Raw genomic sequence first — 18,681 nt, 5'->3', positions numbered from 1 at the left:
GACAGAACGGCAGACTGATCCTTGCTCATTTTCTAGGTTTTTTTCATCATTTTCTCACTCAGCCTTGCCTTCCCCACAGGGGCCCATATTCCTTCCAGAGGGCTGGGCCAAGGGACAGGATCTAAGTCCAGTTTCTGGGACTGCACTATAGATAAGCATCCACAGGGCTTGGTTTCTCTGAGGAACCTCCTTACTGCCATGACCTCACTCCCTAGATGATGCGAGTTGTATCAGCTGATTTCTCTTGGCCAGCCTGCCTACTACTGGGTACTGTTTATGCCTCAGGGCCAGAGGCTGGGGATGGGGGTGGGGGAGACATGAGAAAGGCCCATATCCAGAACTCTCGCCCTTAGACATTCCTTTGACTTGGGCCTTATCTGAAGGGGGCATTGCCATATGGCAGTGGTTCCCAGCCTGTGGTTTTCAGAAACTCTTCTGATCAAATATACTGCTTCACAAAGATTTTGTGTGCTTAAGTTCAGCCAGAACCCTGAAGAGACATGGGAGAAGGAAACCTGCTTGTTGTGAGGTCATCCAAGGTTTTCTTAGCCCATTTGTGCATGGTACACTACAGGGCTTGTATTTAGCACCAATATATTATTGCTGGCCACCAGAATGGTAAAATACTCTTGAATTGGCAGGTGTCCATCCCTAGTGTTCTCCAACAACCCCAGGCTCTCCCTCTCAGATCTGTCCCCAACCCAGTATCTATCTGTACCGTCCAGTATGGTAGCCATTGACCACATGTGGCTATTTACATTTTAACTAAAAATTCAGCTTCTTGTGCTCACTTCAGCAGCACATATACTAAAATTCAGTTTCTCCATCACACTGGCCACATTTCCAGTGCTCAGTTGGTACATGTGACTTCGCCACTGCCTACTACAGTGGACAGTACAGAGGGAGAGGACATTTTCATCACTGCAGAAACCGGACAAGGAATGCCCACCACAACAGGCCTCAGGAACCTGTTTTGGGCTGGTGTCTGTTGTAACTGTCCATGACCATGCAGTACTAATTATTAACTTTTTGTTTTGTTTTGTTTTGTTTTTAATTGTTAACTTTTTGAAGTAGCATCTGAATACCCTTGGATTTGAGTTTAGCAGGACATATAGTTTATGGGACACATTACTCAGAACTGAAAAACCTAACACTGTCCCGACCTTGGAGCCCCAGTTCAACTCACAGCCTGGCTATAAATCTAAGGGCAAGTGACTATATTTATATGAGCATGTCCCTGTACTGTGATTGTCCCTTTTTCCTGTCATCTTCTCTATGAACATAACTGGAAGGCTTCTGCAATAGATGCATGTCACTGCTCACCCCCCAGTCAAGTTCAGGCAGGATGCCAAGAATGACTCCATCAAAATAAAATGTCTCTGTAAGAAATAAAACCACTTGCAGTTTATCTCTAAATAAAAAGCCACACCCTTTATAAACAATTAACTTTTTATAAAAAGATAAATGTACATATTTACACACATGTACATATGTGGTCACACAAGACTTAGTGGTTAGATGGCGTTTCCAATTTTAAAAATCACACCAAGATGCTCCCACTTCCCTCCCAGGGCCTGCTGAGGGCTGCCAGGGCCTGCCTGAGGGGGCAGGTGGGCGCAGGGCAAGGCACAACATAAATAAATGTAAAGGCTGAGAGCTTGGGGGAGACGTTAGTGTACACCTCTGATCAGAAAAGTGGCAAGGTCCACAAGAAAAAGTGCCATGTTCTTTCCCAAGCCCCTGAGCCCAAGCAGGGCGGAGCTCCTCTAAAGCTGAGGGAGCACTGTCCTGCAGGGCCCCATTTCCTTCACATTTCACTGGCTTTGGAACAGTCCCTAGGGCTCAGCTGGGAAGGGGGGAGGGTCTCTGGGAACAGGATTCCCTTAGTGCAATTGTCTCTTAGTGCAGAGCCAGCCCTGGGGTTGGTGCTGTGCTTCTCTGAGGTCACTGGTCTGTTCCCTTGGGCCACCTCAGCAACAGCGAGACCCTTTCAAGGCAGTCGGGCTGAGGGGGAAAGCTGGAGGCTGACTCCTCTCTGAGATTTCCATCTGACACATCAATCTCACAATCCCATCTTCCCAGGAGGCAGGGCCAGCTTTACCCCGCAAGATGAGCCCAGACCCTGGCCTAACAGAACCTAAAGGGTCACTGTCCTAAGGAGGGAGGTTCCATCCCTGCTCAGCAATGGAGTCATTCTCTGCCATGTCAAGGAGCCCACAGGAATCCTGTTTCTTTGCATCATGGCAACCATGATGCCAGGTCCTGCTCAACACCTAGGGGAGTCAAAGGGGCCAGGGCCCAGCTATGGTGCACAAGGAATGGCCTGGATGGAGGGCAGCCTGACTGGAGTCAACAGGCTGTCCAGCCAGCTGGTGTCCATGTTCTTCAGATCTGAAGAGATCAGCCCAACATACCCTAGAAGATGTGAAGAAGGTTGTATGAGGATGGAGGGTAAAGACAGGTGTGTTCCCCTCCTGCCCCTCAGCCCTATCCCTGTAGGCCACAGACACAGCCGCCTCTACTGTCCCCACATGGCAGTAAGTACCCTGCCCCCATCTTCAGGCAAACCTGAGTACGTGGGAGCAGCAGCCAGTTTGTAAGCTGTCTGTACCAAGAAGAGTTGAAGAAAGATGCTTTGCCTCTCCTGCTCCCTAGCCCAGTCCCCCAGCCCTTTCCTACCCACCCCCTGCCAGTTTCTCGCTTCTCGGAGAAACCTTCCAGCTACAGGGACTTCTTACCCCCAGGGCTGTCAACTTCTGGTTCGTCCTTGCAGCTGAAGTCTCCATAGAGAGAGGGGGGCTGAGTCCCAGGTTCATTTAGCAGGTACCCCTTGCCATCCACGTTTGTCGGCTGCCACCCCGTCTGCTCCAAGAGCTGGTGACAGAGGAATAAGGAACCATCAGGTTACTTCCAGGGCAGATTCATCCTCTGGTCTTGCCCTCGGTGAGCCAAATCCTCCCTACCAGCATCGTACCCTTGGCCATTTGCATGTTCTCAGATGGATGGAAATGTGGACTGTGGTTAGGACAGGGGCCTGCGAATTGTGGGTCTGCCCTGGACTCATGCTCCTACATCTCCCCTCTGGCACAGAATCTCCTAAGACTTTCCCCCTCAGCCGAGTGAGGACATACCAACCAGGAATGTGGCATAAAGTAACAGCATCACAAGTCAAGAAAAGAAAAGAAAAGCTAGAGATAGGGAGCTATGCCTACGTCTCAAGTTTTCTATGCTGATGAAACACAGCCTGGGTACAACTACTGCAACAACTGTTTTATATTCGCTTTTAAGATTGAAGCAGGACAAAAAAACCAAAAAAACAAAAAAACAAACAAACAAAAAAACAACACACCCCCGGAGAATAATTTGCTTTAAGGAGAAAAAGAAAAGAAAGAAAGAAAAGGAAAAAATCCCTCATCAGATCCCAGATCCCAAAGGCTGATTATTAAAACCTGATGTGCACTTCCCTAACTAACAGGGCAGCAGGCCTGGGGCCTGTTGGGGCAGAGGATGCAGGCCAGGGACCAGGCACTGGTGCTGGCTGACTCAGAGTGGTTCCAGGCCCTAGGGCTGCCTCCAGGACAGCCTGTCAGAAACCAGGCCTCCCCACTGTCCTCACTTCCCCAGTGTCTTTCCCACCAGCCAAGGAGGGCACAGTGGATGTGGCACTTATAGGATAATACAAGCAGCCAGGTCACAGTAGCAGCTGCCTCCACCCTCCAATGTGTTGAGCTCTAAGTGGTTTTCTCTCTCCTAAGAAGCAGCCACTTCACAAGAGCGCTCAGGGAGGAATGGGCTTTACCTTCATGATGTCCTCAGTTAATTTCCCTTCTTCGTCCTCATCTGTTGTGGCTGTGGATGGGGAAGAGCAGAGAGGTTGGCTGGTAGTCAACCAGGCTTGCCCCTGCAGTTCCACCATAGTGCCCTGCCCTACCACGCACGTGCGCACGCGCGCACACACACACACACACACACACACACCTCCCAGCAGACATGTACCTGCTATGGACATTCCAGAACAGGACACTGTCCTTGTGACTCAGCCTCCTGCACCCTGAAGCCACACCTCTTCCCACTGCCTTGCTTCCTTCCTCACCCACAGAGACTGGGCTGCAGAGGAGCCAGGGAACTGAGCAACCTCAGACCCAAATACAGCCCCTGGGCCCCCTTCCCTCTTTTCTCCAGCACAGCACAGTCATCTCGGTCAGTGCCAGGTAGAGTTCTGAGTATCTTCTCTCCCTCAGGAAACCCTCCCCAGGACCCAAACAGGCAGGCATGTGGGCCGCAAAGGGCACAAACCTTCAGAAGTGGAGGGCATAGGTGACACCTGGAAGCTATAGAGGTCACTGGTGCTGTCCGGCACTATCTCTGGGACGTGCCAGTCAGGGAGAGTACTGGTAACGGCACACGGTGACAATGCTGAGGGATAGCAGAAACCACAGGTCAGAACTGGCTGCTTCCTGGGTTTGCAAGACATGCAGCATCCCTGACCCCGCGGCCTGCTCCAACCTGCCACCCCCTCCTCAAGCACGCTGCCTCCTGGACCCCAAAGAAGGAGCCATCTCATTGTGACCTTGTGTGGCCTCCTGCCAGACCTGGCCTACCTCACCTGGAGTAAGGTCCTGCTCAACCTCCAAATCCTGCCCCATGTAGCCGTGAGCTGTGTAGCTGCTATGGTCATCGGGCAGGGTGGAGGTGCTGAGTCCATCAGAGAAGGTGTCAGGACTGGAGTCACCACATGACTGCAACAAGAGAAAGGAGCTTAGGCCCAGGCTTGCCGTGGCACTTCTCCCACTGCCCACCCTGACTCCCAGGGGACCAAAGACTAGTAGCTCAGGGCCACACTCACCTTCCTCTTGGCCTTGCTCTTAGCATCTCGGCTGGATTTGGACTTTCTCTCTACAAAGCAGATGGGCCATCAGTCTTGGTACAGGCACACCAGCCCCAGCTGCCCTTCTTCTTCCCTCCCTTCGAGCTTCCCAAGGATCCAGAGCCCTTGGATACCTTTTCTCTGGTTCTTGGTGAGGGGTGGGAGCATCCGGTACACCCGCACAGCTGAGCTGCCTTTGTTCCTGCTCTGGTCCTTCACTTCCTCAATATCTGGCAGGGAGTTCATGGCACAGCGAAAGTTGGCCTTCCATGTCTTAGGATCTGGCTCCTTTTCCCCGGCTTTGTATCGACCTAGTCGGCAGAAGAGTGAAGAGGACTATAAGGACCAGAGGTGGGAATCCTTAGCTGCCGTCTGGCCTGGGAGGAGGAAGGAAAGAGTACCCCTAGGCTCTCATGCTGCCAGAGATCCACACTAGCCAAACAGAGGGTATTCCTGGGTGACCCTCTACAAGCCCTGGGGCTTCTCAAATGCCCATGCTTGACTCAAACACAACCAGCAGACCTTTCTGAAGGGCCCAGCCAGAAGCACTAGAGGGCCTGTATGTCTTCACGGGCTGTACTGGTGCTGGACCAGAACCAGTCTCCCTGCTTGGGCTGTTAGCAGCCAGAGATTAAATAAAGACTAGGGTTTATCTGATGTTTCCAAACACAGCAGTGGACAAAGAATAGGCATCAAAGAACAGTTACTGATAGGTGTGCTGTCTGATCTGAGATGGACCAAGAGCTCCATACCTCAAGGATAAAAAGAGGCTGCCAACCAGATGGGCCTTGGGCCAGGACCTTGGTAAACATCAAGAAAATCTAAGACTTGGGTCTTTCAGTATCCAGGCTCACAACTGCTTTTGCCCCAAGGAGCTTTAATCCAGCTACAAACTCCCTGAAATCACACTTTCTAAGACACTGATTTCACAGGTTCCTTTAAGAACTTGCTGAAATGATGGAACTTTTCCCCAGAAATACAAATCTGCCCCCTGCTCACCCCCAAATTTTGCACACAATCTCAAGGAACCCGATGAAGAGCCTCTGTGTTAATAGAAGTGATTCCTCTAGTCTTCTCCTTGGCCCTCCAGGGCTGGAGAATAGGGCACACACCTGTGTGAATAGCCCAGCTCCGGAACAGACAGGCATCCTTGTTGATGTCCCAGCCATGCTTGGCAGCATGCTTCCATGGAATCTGGAAAATCATCTCCTCCTGAATGGCACACACACATATATACAAGGCTGGGTCAGCTCAGAAGCCACAGGCTTTTAGCATGAGCCTGCCCAGCCCCCCAGGTCTGAGAAAAAGCTGACTTCCCCTTTTCACCCTGACATCTGGCTTGAGTTGACCCATCCTGAGAATGGCTTAAACAGACTACTGTATCATTCTAGATCTCTCAGAAGGGGCTCTGGGTTCTGAAGAGCTATGGCAGTATCAGCTCACCAAAGCTCTCCCTCTGCCTGTTACAGGTGTAGTGGGACCCATAAGGAGCACCTTGGGATGCTCTCTGGCTTTTCAGAACCAACGCAGAAGTGAAAACTCCATCCATTAAATGGGGATGCTTAGGACAATTGGGACCACTGGCTCCTACACAGGGAGGGAGCCCTGGGCCAGTCTTGGATGCTGACTACCTGTGTGACACTGGCACTGTCCCTATACCTCCTGGTCCCTCATTGGTTTCTCTTCTGTGAAATGAGAAATCACAGTGACAAATATAAAGACTAAGTCTCACTGTTTTCATTACTGGTGGTTAACACTTTGGATTTCTGAGTTTGATTGCTCAGGTTCAAATCTTGACTTGATCACTTTTTGTGTCATCTCATTATCTACTTCTCAGTGCCTCAGTTTTCCTTATCTGAAAATGGAGCTATTAACAGGATCTACTTCACAGGGCTACTGTGAGGATTAAATGACACAATGTAAGTTACAGACTTAGAACGGTAATCACACTTGCTCATAGGGAGTGGACAGTAAGCATTATCATTATGAATATTGTTATTACTACTATGTCTGCAGGGTTTGTGCACCAGCATGAGGTTTCTTGAGCCTGGGCAAGGTTAATTCTCAGGTCCCTTGCTCCTCCAGCCATCTTCTCACCACTAGGTGCTCATTTCTCTGCCTCCTGGCTGTTTGGAACCCTGTAGGATCCTGTATGTTTGCAGGAGTCTCTCGCAAAAGAGACCAGAACTCTGGCTCTGCAGATGCGGGGAGAGTCTTGCTGATGCACACTGTCAGTGCCCTCAGGTGAGTGCCCTGTCCATACCAAGGAAGGGAAGAAGGCAGAGCGGCCCAAGGCTGGGCCCTTGCATACTGCCCGCAGGCAGGACCCACTGGGAAACAAACACATCTGCCTCCTCCTCCTCACTTCCGTTTTTGAGCTGCATCTGAAGCTTCGGTCCCCTCAAAGAACATGTGTTAAAATAGTGGCATAAAAACCCAGAAGGTGACACTCACTTTATTAATCCAGATCAGCCCTGGGATTTGGTTGGAATTAATCTGCATCTCTAGCCAGGGTCTCATGCGCATCCGAGTGATGGGCATGTTGGCTGTGAAGAGAAAACAGACGCTCCTGTTTGGAGTCTGTAGAGCAGCCCCTTAGGCACTACCCTGCCTGCAACCCCCCCCCCCCCCCACCGCCGCCCAAGGTCATTCAGTTAACTCTCCCCTGCCCTCCACCAGGTACCAAGTAGTATAATCATGGGAAAGAAGGCTTTCACCAGAACAAAACTGTTCTCCAAATATTTTCAGCATCATGGGCAAAAACAATTAAGCCCCTTCCCTCACGATCCTCTAAACACTCTGGGGAGGAGACAGGCATGCAAGTGATAGTTTCAGGATTTATGTGCAGAAGAAACAGACAAAATACATAGATATTTTAAGGCCAGAACTTTCCTCCCCAAATTCAAATCCTTTGGTAAGGGACAGGCTTCTTTTGGTTGATGCCCATAAATCCCCCTACTTGAGTTGCCGCCGCTACCACTAGCTAGCCGTGCACTGGTGGCAAGCAACCACCCTGCACTCTACCCGGCACCCTCCACCCCCGGTCTGTTCTATGCTGCTCCCAGACCAGGTACCCCTCCCGGTCTGGCTCCCGTCCTCCGCGAAGTAGCCGAAGGAACACCTGTGGCGCCCCTTCCCATACGTAGCCTCAGCAGGTCCACCGGCCTTTCAGGCAGCAAGTCCCCCCCCCCCAACACCTGCACGTACAGCCTGAAACCTGAGGCCTGGGCGCCGAGCTGGGGCGCCGAGTCTCCCGCACCGCTAACGATGCGCGCGGCAGGTCCACCGAGCGGCGCAGAGGCCCGGGGCTGCGCGCACACGGATCTGCCCCCGGCCGGGCGCCGGCAGGCTCGGCAGGCTCGGCTCGTGGGCGGTCCACGCCGCCGGCCCGCCCTCCCCGCCCGCGGCTCGCCGCTCCGCCAGCGCCCTCCGGAGCCCGCGCGGGGGCCCCGGCGACGCCGCGCGCCCGCGACCCTCCCGGCCGGGGGTCGGCCCCGCTTCCCGGAGCCCCGCGCGCCTCCGTTCGACGCCACCGCCCCCCCCCGCGGCGAAGGCGGGCTCACCTCCGCAGCGGCCGCGCTCCACCCGCGGCGCCCGAGGGTCCCGGCTCGGCTGGGGCGGCGGTGTCCGCGCGGCGAGCGCGACCCCGGAGGGAGCGGCGCGAAGGCGGAGGGCGCGCGGGTCGAGGGGCCGCGGGCACGGCTGGCCTCGGCTTGGCACGGCTCCCTCGGCTCGGCTCGGCTCGGCCCGGCCGGGCTCCGGCGCACGTCCTGCCTCGACGAAGGAGTGGCGCGCTCTGCCGGGGCAGCGGCGCCGGCGAGAAATCTAAACACTTAGCGGGATTCCCCCAACCCAGGCCCGGCCCCGCCTCCTGAGGAGCCGCGAGGGCGCCTATTGGTCGGTGCCGCCCCATCATTTCGGGGAAATCAGGCTGTTGTAGAGCTAGCGGCGAAGGGGAAGTACAGGGCGGCTGCTCCTCCCCACCCCCTCCGGCCCGGCGCCGCCGCCCTGGGGCGACCGCGGGCCCGCCCCGTCCGCTCCCCTCCCCCCTCCCCCTCCCCTCCCCCTCCCCCGCCCGCCCGCCCGGGGGAAGGCTGTCCTGGAAAGCCGGACGCCCCGGCCCGCACCCGCAGCCACTCCCCTCGCTCCGCGCTCTCCCGCCTGCTCCCAGCCTCCTCGCCGGGCGTGGGGCACGGCTGTCCTCCGAGCGCAGGTGAGGAGGTCACCGGGCACCTGCTGTCCTCTTCAGAGTGGACAGCCCGGGATGGAAACCCCGTAAACGAGCCTGGCTCCTCAAACCTGCTAACGGGGTGCCAAGAAGGAAGCGTCTGGGCCCTCCTACTACTCGCTTCTTGAGGGGCGGCCGGCCCCCAGGACCCTCACCTGCCGTGGGGAAGTCCAGGAGAGCCTACTCCGCCCGGGGTGCTGACTGGGGCTGCGGGAGGGAGACAGGAAATCCCAGTTTGGCCGCTGCAGGTGCAGCCTGGCACGGGACTGGGAACCTCAGTCTCCTCGACTGTAAAACAAGCAGCCCTATCTTGCTGGTTTACAGCTACCCAGAAACGACGTCTGTAAAGCACAGAGCCGCACTTGAGGACAGCAGGTGCTGTGTGGCTTTTGAGGTCCCTGCCCAGAGCCTAACAGTGACAGAGAGGCACCTCTCCCACTTCTGGGTCTACATCCTTGGGGCTGCCATACATCTGACCTTAGGGAGAAGGAGTAGGGTTTCAGAGAAGCCCTGGCTACGGAGTTGGCTAGGGCTTGGGTACCCTTGCTCCTTAGCACTCCTGTCTTAGGCCACCTCCACAGCCTCACAGAGCCCTTACAGGGGTGCTCCTTAGCAGCAGCATTGGTGTTGCCTGTGGCCCTCGGCGCTTGGCCCAGAGAGGTTCTAGGCAGCATGGGGGAAGTTGCTTAGGGTTGGCCAAGACCATGGATGTGGACAAAGAATTAAGGAACCCAGGTCCCAGTCCCCTGGAAAGGGCAACCACTTAACTCTTGTGCCTTAAAGCAGACCTTGCCCCATTTGCACTCTCCTAAAGGCTGGGCTGAGTGTCCAGAACTCTGGCCTGGCATGTTCCTTCCTTCACCTCCCCAAAGCTGCTGACTCAGAAGTAAATTGCTCCTCTAGGCTGCGCTGGTTGTGTCACTCCCCTCACCCAGCTCTCCCTCCACAGCAGCACCCAGTTGCAATGGTACAGACTATAAATAGACACATTGATACAGCATTCCACCTGTCAGTCACTCAGCTGCCTTCCTCCTACAGAGGAAATGGATGGGTTAATCCAATCCTGGTGCACCAGAATCTGATGCTGTGATTAACATGAAGCTTGGTTCCCAAGAGACCAACAAGAATGGGTCGGAGCTGTCTCCCAGAGAGCAGTGGGTGCAGTCCCTGAGAGAGAGGCAAAGAGACAGGAGGAACCACAAGGAATGAGCCTTAGCTGGCTAAGAAAAATGGAAGGTGCTGAGACCCAGGAAGGGGGAGAGGGGGTGGGGTGCTGTAAGTGACAGGTGGAGTGGACACCCACTACAGAAATCAAGACCTTCTGAGCAAGAAGAGCAGAAAGCAAGTGGCTCCTGAGTTGTGAAGTCTGTTTTCTGGACAGCAGCAAATGGATGCTTGTCTTGTCTTGAAGAACCTGATATAGGCACTGGAAAATTCAAAATGAGATCAGGGAAAGGAAGTTTGCATCTCATACGGTCTCAGAAATTGACCAAAATGACCCTTTTAAGACAATAGGAGTCTGTAAGAAGTGCTTTGACAAAAACTTTATTTTAATTCACAGATAATCATCTGCATCTGTATGTATATCTTTCATGCCATGAAATCTACTTCTATGATACATATTAATGGGTATATATTATTCTCTAATAAGGATAATTATTTACCCATTAATCTCCTATTAGGTTATTTCCATATTTTCTGAATACAAACAACAATGTGTAGCTGTATCTTGCCCATATCTTTTTTTTAAATTTTATTTATTTATTCATGAGAGACACACAGAGAGGCAGAGACACAGAGAGAGAAGCAGGCAGAGGGAGAAGCAGGCTCCATGCAGGGAGCCCGATGTGGGACTCGATCCGGGGTCCCCAGGATCACACCCTGGGCTGAGGGCAGGCGCTAAACCACTGAGCCACCTGAGAGACACACAGAGAGAGAGGCAGAAACACAGGCAGAGGGAGAAGCAGGTTCCATGCAGGAAGCCTGATGTGGAATTCGATCCTGGGACTTTGGGACCATTCCCTGGGTGGAAGGCAGGCACTAAACTGCTGAGCCCCCCAGAAGTCCCCAAATTCCCCAATGTTATAATTTACTGATGAAGTTGTCATTTACATCTCTGAAGGGGTCTTTGACTTTTTTTTTTTTTTTTTAAGTCTAGGGATTCTTATTTTATCTTGAAGCCTATAAAAATCTCCTTATCGGGGATGCCTGGGTGGCTTAGTGGTTTAGCACCTACCTTCGGCCCAGGGCATGATCCCTGAGTCCCAGGATCAAGTCCCAAGCTGGGTTCCCCGTAGGGAGCCTGCTTCTCCCTCTGCCTGTGTCTCTGCCTCTCTCTCTCTCTCTCTGTGTGTGTGTCTCATGAATAAACAAATAAAATCTTTAAAAAATCTGTTTATCATGATTGGGAGTGCCTCACTACAAATCAGTTAAATAAAACTATACCCTGTTTAAGTACCCCAAATTTTTGTTGTGACACTTCTTGAATCCCATTCGAAAATGTATCACATATCCCCTATGGTGCTAATCAAAACAGAGCCTTCCCTAGGTTTTTCATAGTAATTCAGGGCCAGCATTTTGGGTGAGCCTTGCTGACTCAAAATACTCATCTTCTGTCATTTCAGCCATCCCTTGGGGGCAAGTAGCCTCTAAACACAGCTCCGGTTGCTTTCTGGATGCTCCACTACAACCCTATCCACAGATTCACATAGACATAAGCCCAACTCTTGGCCTTCCCAGTCTACACTGCCTCCCAGCAGCTTTCTGTCATCCTAATTCATGTTCCTTCCCAGATGAAGTCTTTCCTGTCCTCCTCTCCTCTTTGCCTCATCTGGTCCTCCAGGTTTTCTTTCCCTATATCCTCATGTTTTGACTTTCCAGTCCCAGACTGTTATTACCACAGCCTACCCTCAGGTCTCTCTCCTTCCCTCCCTGTCTGGTCTCCCTCTCTTGGTGTCTCTGCACTAGGATGATCTGCCTAATTCTGCTGATCTCCCAAACATTCAGGTCCACCAGGAGCTTCTGAATTTCCTCAGACTCAGCCCCACATTCCAGTGGAGGCTCACTCTGGTTCCAACGTTGTCTCCCACAGCTTCCCTACCCTTGAGCAGTAACTAGAGGGCAGTGTAAAGAATACAGGATTCGGGTCTGAAAGCCTTGGGATAGCGTGCTTTCCACTACTTGCTGTGTGACCCTAGGCAAGTTACTGTTCCTCTCTGGGTCTCCGTGTTCTCATCTGTAAAAAAGAAATACTCTGCCCATCTCTCTTGATTATTATGAAGATGGAATTAGACTACCAAACTTTATAAACTAAAACTTGAGCAAAATGACATGTATTAACAGTAGTGCACAACTTTCACTGCATTTCTGTTCTCTGAACATACTGTGTTTTTCCCCTTATGTCTTTGCTTCTTCCATTTGCTCCTCATCTCTATCTTCCTGTGATATTTGGCAACACTCAGTCTCCCCCCTCTCTGGCTCTCTCTCTGTCTCATTCTCACTTTTTCTACCCTCCCCACCAAACACTTCGGTGTCAGTCTCCATTTCAAGGCCCAAAGTAAATGCTTGGTCCTCTAGGAAGTACCCCCAAACTGCCAAACCAAAATCCTTAGAACCCACCTTAGAACCCCCTGGCGCTTAACTTTCATGTTGCCTTTTCTGCATTTATCACCAGGGTGGTGACTTTCTAGGGAGCAAAGTCTCCATTTTTCTACAGATCTATCTGGCTACTCAGGTGGAGTTAGCTGAAGGTTATTGCTCTGGTTTCACGGCATGCCTCCCATCTATACGATTACTTAATAAGGATTAATTCCTTTGTGTCAGGCCCTGGAGTTTTCTGGGCTGGCAAGACTTCCTCTGAGGTGATTTCTGCAATAGGCATTCCCGAGGCAAGATCAACCTTGTAGGAGCCTCTTCCCTGATGACCAAGCCAGTCCTTAGCCCCCTCCCTTAGGCTCTCAGAATACAATGTTCACCCTCCTGGGGAGGTGGGGCTCCAGTTAGTTCTGAAGCACAGAACCCTGCCAGGCTTTCACCAGGTTTTTGAGAGAAGGGAAACCCTGGGCTCCTGTGGGGCAGGCTATCCAAAGAGAAAGCCATGGTTCCCAAAAGCAGGTGAACCCCCCAGCAAGCCTTCTAGCCTTCCAGATGCGAAGAGTGGGCTTTCTGAGACGCTAAAAATCCCTTCCAGGCATCATCTCTATTTTCACAGCAAACCTGGGATGCAGGCAATCCCAAACTGTTAAGTGCAGAACACAAATCAGGCATCAAATCATCAGAAAGCATCCAAAAGCTTCAAGAATCCTGCCATCATCACACTGCCTGAAAGGAGCCTAGCTGGAAGAAAAAAAAGTCATTTCTTAATTCATTCAACAAATCATGAATCGCACTCTCCTGCTCTAGGTCAGCTCCGGATTTGGCTCAAGACTCGCCCCTCCCCTCTCACAGTTCTGGCAAAAATGCTGTATGACACAGCAGAATAAGCGTTGTGCTCTTACAAAAATCCTAAATACAGAGTGGGAGGCTGCAGCTGGCGGCAGCCAGGGGGTCCTGCGATGGAAGAGTGGGCCAGGAATCGTTCCGGCGCTGTGGACTGTTCCGGAACCGCGGAGGGGGCGCGGGTGTCAGTGTGGGCTGCCGCTGATGCCTTGTGCAGTTTCATTTCTTATAAACACTGGGTTGGGAGGAAAGAGGCCTCAGCTCCCCATCCGCCCCGTGAGGCCCGGGGCCGGGGGCGGGGGTGCGGGGGTGCTCCGGGGAGAGGCCTGGCAGCCACGTCCCAGAGTCACTCCGCTTGGGAGCAGCATCCTCCCCGCCCCCACACGACCGGGTCCTGCAGTACCGCCGGCGCCCACTGTCGTTCTCCTAGAGCGCCCCTCTAGAATTCCAGGCTTTCCTGGGGCAGCAGCACCCCTACTTCGCCCTGGGTACCCGAGTCCTGATCTGGAGCCCCTCGCCTCCAGGTGACCCACGATCGCGCTGCCCCAGCCAGATCTGAGTGTGCGTGTGCGCGCGCGTGTGTGCGGAGGGGAGGGGAGGGGAGGGGAGGGGAGGGGAGGGGAGGCGAGGGGGCACTAGCCTCTCAGGCTAACTTCCACATTCCAGCTCGGCCCCGGCTGGGGGTGAGTCGGGGTAAGCGGCCGGCTTCCTGGAAAGGGAGGGAGGGCGGAGAAAAGCAAAGCCTCCCCGCCGCGCCGCCCGGGTGGCTGCCCTGCCGGGGCCCGCCCCGCCCCGCCCCCGCCCCCGCCGCAGCCGGCCGCCCTGCCGGTGCCCGGCCGCTCACCTGCCCGCAGCCCCGGGCGCTTCCTTGGCCGCCCCCGCCCAGCCTCCCGCCCAGCCTCCCGCCCAGCCTCCCGCCGCGGGCCAAGCGCTTCCAGCCCGCTCTGCAGCTCCGGGCCGTGGGAGCTCGGGCGAGCTGACGAGCTGCTCGTGCCCAGTGCCGCCGCCGCCGCCGCTCGCCCCCTACCCCGCCCCGCCCCGCAGGAGGCAGCGAGCGGCACCGGGGTGCAGAGCTCTGCGCAAATGCCCCCGCTGGCGGGCACACAGTAGGCGCGCAGAAATGGCGCCCGCGTCCCCGGCGCTGCAGAGGAAGGCCGCGCTGCAGCCCCAGCCACTCGCGCGGGACGGGAAGCGCTCCCGTGGGAGGCGCGCACGTGCCGAGCCGCCGGGCTGACTCTGCCCGCGGGGACGCTGCGGCCCCGGGGGATCGGCCCACCCGCGCGGCCCCAGCCCCCACGCCGGCACCGCAGGGCCGCGCCGAGGGGCGGGGCCTGGGTTTCGGTTTCTTGCAAACGCCGCGGCCACAGGGAAACCGAGGAGTTTCCGGGAACCGCGCCGGGAGCGCTGAGGTTCGCGCGGCGGAGGGGGACGGGCGGCCGTCCAGCGTCGCGGGTCAGTGGCCCTCTGGAAGTTCCAAGAGGAGCTGGGGGAAAACCGGCCCCGGAAAAGCCCCACCTGAATGCACCTGCCGCAGTCCGCACCCAGAAGGGGCGGTGGGATTGGGGGGGGGGGGCTGTGCTTGGGCAGGTGGAGTGTGAGAAATCGGGCCCCCTCACACGGCTAAACTCCCCAGTTGTACCACTCAGCGCACATCATCACGTCTCGTTTTATTGTCTTTATAGCTCTTATCATTGCTGAAATTATCCCCTTTATATACTTATTTTTTTTTACTGGGGGATTCCTCCTACATGACTTGGAGCCCTTGGAGGGTGCAGCTGCGCCCCGCCTAGGGCCTAGAACAGGGTTAACCACAAGGAGAGTCTCCGTGTTTACTGAAAGAGTGAAGAAATGGAGTGAGAAGCTTCTAGGGCTGGCCTTGTGGCCCTCTGACCTGCTTCCAGGAGGCCTCTGGGTCCAGCTCTCCTGACTCCAGTCAGATCCTGATGTCCCTAGCTAATGAAGACCCCCTTTTTAGGAAAGGCCTCTTTGTGGGGAAGTCCCTTGTAGCTCCCTGAGAACTGCCCTCCTGATAGGGTGGTTGGGCAGTAAGCAGACTATAGTCATCACAGAGGAATGCTGGCTTTGAGGGTCAGCTACTTCCTTCCCTCCCCAGGGCTTGCAGCTCAGTCCAGGGCTGAATGTGGGCTGGGCCTGGATCTGAGCCAGGAGGGATGGGAGTTTGCAATGGTGAGACAGAGTCCTGGATCCTCCCTGGCCTCTTCAGACCAAAGCAATGCCTGGAGTCTGGGTGGGCAGGGTCACCTAAATTCTTGCTTTGGGGCCCCCAAGTCTGTGACAGGGGTCTCCTTCAGGATAGTCTGAAGACTATGACTCTTGGAAAGATAAACAAGGGGAGCTCTCTCAGTCCAAAAGAGCTGGAGGTGGGGCGGGCGGCATGGGGCCACTTGGAAGTAGCTGGTAAGCCAGCAGAGGGACAGGCAGACAGACCCTCCAGCATCCCTTGTCCATGCCATCACTGACTTCTGGCCCAGGCTAAGGACCAGGGTGGCTGGCCTGGGAGACAGCCAGGGAAACTCCAAATGCTGCAAGAGTGGAGCTTGTGCTCTGAGCACAGTCCCTGGTGACCCTGGTGACTCATCCTGGGAATCCCAACTCCAGGGGCTGCCCTGGGAATAAGGCTCAGGATGGAGAGCACACGCCCCTAAGGGTCCTGACAACCATGATGGCAGTTTAGTGAAGCCCCCCACTAATAGATTATTGTCCCTTCCTTCTTTTTCCCAAAGCTGGACCCATGCTGGTCCAAATAATATCTTTGAGGCAGGGAGCCAAACCCTCATTCAGCCTGGCCAATAAATTTGACATAGGAGAGGACCTAGTTTTCAGAGTGTCCATGTTGGGCCCCATTCAAGTTCACATTTCAGAAACAGTAGGTGTACATCAAACTCAAAGATAGCAGAAATGTGTCAATGTGCTCAGCAAGTGCTGAGTTACGGGTATATTCATATAGGGAAAGCAGTGCATGAAGCAAGAGAACAGGGTGGCTCAGGTGTGCTCTGTCTTGTTCACTGTTGTATCCCCAGGATCCAGACTTGGTTGAACACAGCAGATGCCCTATGGACCGGTGTGGTGTGGGTAGGCGATGGATGGATGGATGATGTTCTCAGATTATCTCAGCAGCGTGCACACTTTCCCTGAGGTGGTCTTGGCAACAAGACAATTGCCACAGAAAGTCTCTGATGGGCCAAAGGGAGGAAGGATAGAGGGATGAGGCTTCCCTGAGCAGCACTGTGGTCATTTCTGTCTGGTTCTGTCCCTCCAAGGAGACCTCTGCTCCCTTTGCCATTGCCCTGTTCACATGTGTGCCCTCTAGGGCCTGCAGAAAGACTGAGAGTACAGTGACAAGGACTAGCCAGACATAGAACAAGAGGAAGGGGCTATTAATAACAGGTGGATTCTCTCTCCTCTCTCAGAAGGTGGGTCTACGAGATGCTTGGATGGCTCAGTTGGTTTAGTGTCCAATGCTTGATTTCAGCTCACGTCATGGCCTCTGTATGGTGGGATTGAGCCGTGTGGTCAGGCTCTGTGTGCTTAGCATGGAATCTGCTTGTCTCTCTCCCTCTGCCCCTCACCCCACTTGCACTCTCTCTCCATCTCCCTCTATCTCTAAAATAAATAAATGAATGAATAAATAAATAAAATAAATAAATAAATAAATAAAATCTTTAAAAGAAGGTGGGTCACAGAAGAGCTCAATTTAAGTAGGACCTCAGCCAGGTGTGAGAGGTTCCAGTGCTTTCTCTGAACGAGTGTGTCTACAGGAAAGCATGTGTTCACTGACCAGCTGACTGGTAGGAGGAGGAATGAAGAGTCAGCAGAGAACCACCCACCAGGATGGTCCAGGAGAAAGTATGACTGTCTAGTTCAGTTTGGCCCATGAGAAACCACAATGAGTCTGTCACTGTGTCAGATATTCAACATAAAATGTTGCTCTGGTAGTATTTGAGAGGACTGGGTCCATACTGAGGGCAGAATGGACCAGCATGTGCTGGGAGAAGGAGCTCTGGGCACCCCAGGAAACCAAAGCCATTCTCCCTTCCTGGAAAGCCCTTAGGAATGTTGGAAGCGGCTTTCCACAGGGGCTGGAGAGCACATGTATTACTTTGCTTTTAGTGGAGAAATAACTCTAGAAGACTGATAACTTAGGGGCATCTGCAAGTCATGGAATGTTGCTCAGCCCTGTGCCTGTGCTGGTCTTATGGGGGACTTAGAAGTGAGCAGCCATGGTCCCCATCACTAACCTGGGTGTTCTCCTAGGGCAAAGGATGCAAATGTTAACAGTCAGAGTCATCTCCCCGGCACCCAGTACACTCCTCACAAACAGTAGGCACTTAGTAAGTGCACTGCTGATTGCAGAATGACGGATGTGTGCAATACCTGGAGAATTAGACAAAGGGGCAGAGATGTTGGGTACTGAGATGGGAGCTGTTGATCTCAGCAGGGTCCACAGATGGCTACTCCAAGGAGGTGGCATTCATTAGGGCCTTGAAGGATGAGTCACAGTTTCATAGGCCAGCCGTGGGGGAGGGCATTCTGGGATGCAGGAACGGCCCAAGGAAAAGCTTGGAGACTCAAAAGTGTGAGACAGATTCTGCCTGCAGTACAGGTATGGCTGTGTGTGGCTGTCCCAATTCCTGAGCCTGGACCAGCCAATGGGAGCTACACTGGGAAGAGGTTCGAATGGCATACTCAACAGTCAGGATTTTATCTTGGCAGATAGGGGCTCCTCAGGGCAGGACCATGGTTCCTCTCCTTCTAGAGAATCAGGTCTATCATCAGATGTTTGTTGAAGTAAATTCTAGGGTGGGCCCTGTGAGGGTAACCGGGAGTGACCACGCTTTAGAACACTTTGCATGACTACCATGATGAATGAAGCATGGGCATGCCAGGGTGGGACCAGGGTGTGGCGAACAGTCTCTGAGGCCACAGAACCTAAGGAGGCATCCACTCTCAGGGACCAGGTCTATACTGGCATGACCATGAGAGTTTGAGTGCCTCCTCAAGTTTTGCACCCCAGGCCCCTGTTTGCTTCACCCGAGTCTGGGATCTGGCTGTGGACTGGAGGCAGGGCAGTGGCCAAAAGGCAGCTCAGTTGATCCAGGTGAATCAGATCTATGGCCATAGGGGATTG

The 18,681-nt window shown here is 53.9% G+C and overlaps 1 protein-coding gene across 1 annotated transcript; it reads right to left on the bottom strand.

The window, feature by feature from the left end:
• Positions 1-1,437: 1,437 nt before the first annotated feature.
• On the bottom strand, positions 1,438-8,563 carry IRF1 (interferon regulatory factor 1). Its single transcript, XM_041760751.1, has 10 exons — positions 8,431-8,563; positions 7,322-7,413; positions 5,980-6,079; positions 5,002-5,178; positions 4,847-4,896; positions 4,607-4,739; positions 4,297-4,416; positions 3,800-3,849; positions 2,739-2,874; positions 1,438-2,415 (listed from the first exon to the last, which is right to left on the bottom strand). Exons 2-10 carry the CDS (start codon positions 7,406-7,408, stop codon positions 2,303-2,305), a joined length of 966 nt encoding a protein of 321 aa, XP_041616685.1. The 5' UTR covers positions 7,409-7,413; positions 8,431-8,563; the 3' UTR covers positions 1,438-2,302.
• Between the last annotated feature and the right edge of the window lie 10,118 nt (positions 8,564-18,681).

This window comes from Vulpes lagopus, chromosome 7 (genome assembly GCF_018345385.1).
Source record: "Vulpes lagopus strain Blue_001 chromosome 7, ASM1834538v1, whole genome shotgun sequence".
Taxonomy (NCBI): Eukaryota; Metazoa; Chordata; class Mammalia; order Carnivora; family Canidae; genus Vulpes; species Vulpes lagopus.
Note: the sequence above shows the minus strand (reverse complement) of the source record. Positions and strands in the feature narration are given on the sequence as shown.

Bases quoted from the DNA above. Each gene is read 5' to 3' on its own strand.
- IRF1 (XM_041760751.1), bottom strand. From the start codon at position 7,408: ATGCCCATCACTCGGATGCGCATGAGACCCTGGCTAGAGATGCAGATT. The intron at 6,080-7,321 runs GTGAGTGTCACC...TGTGCCATTCAG, and splicing joins GGCTGATCTGGATTAATAAA to GAGGAGATGATTTTCCAGAT. The intron at 5,179-5,979 runs GTGTGTGCCCTA...TCTGCCGACTAG, and splicing joins GAGCTGGGCTATTCACACAG to GTCGATACAAAGCCGGGGAA.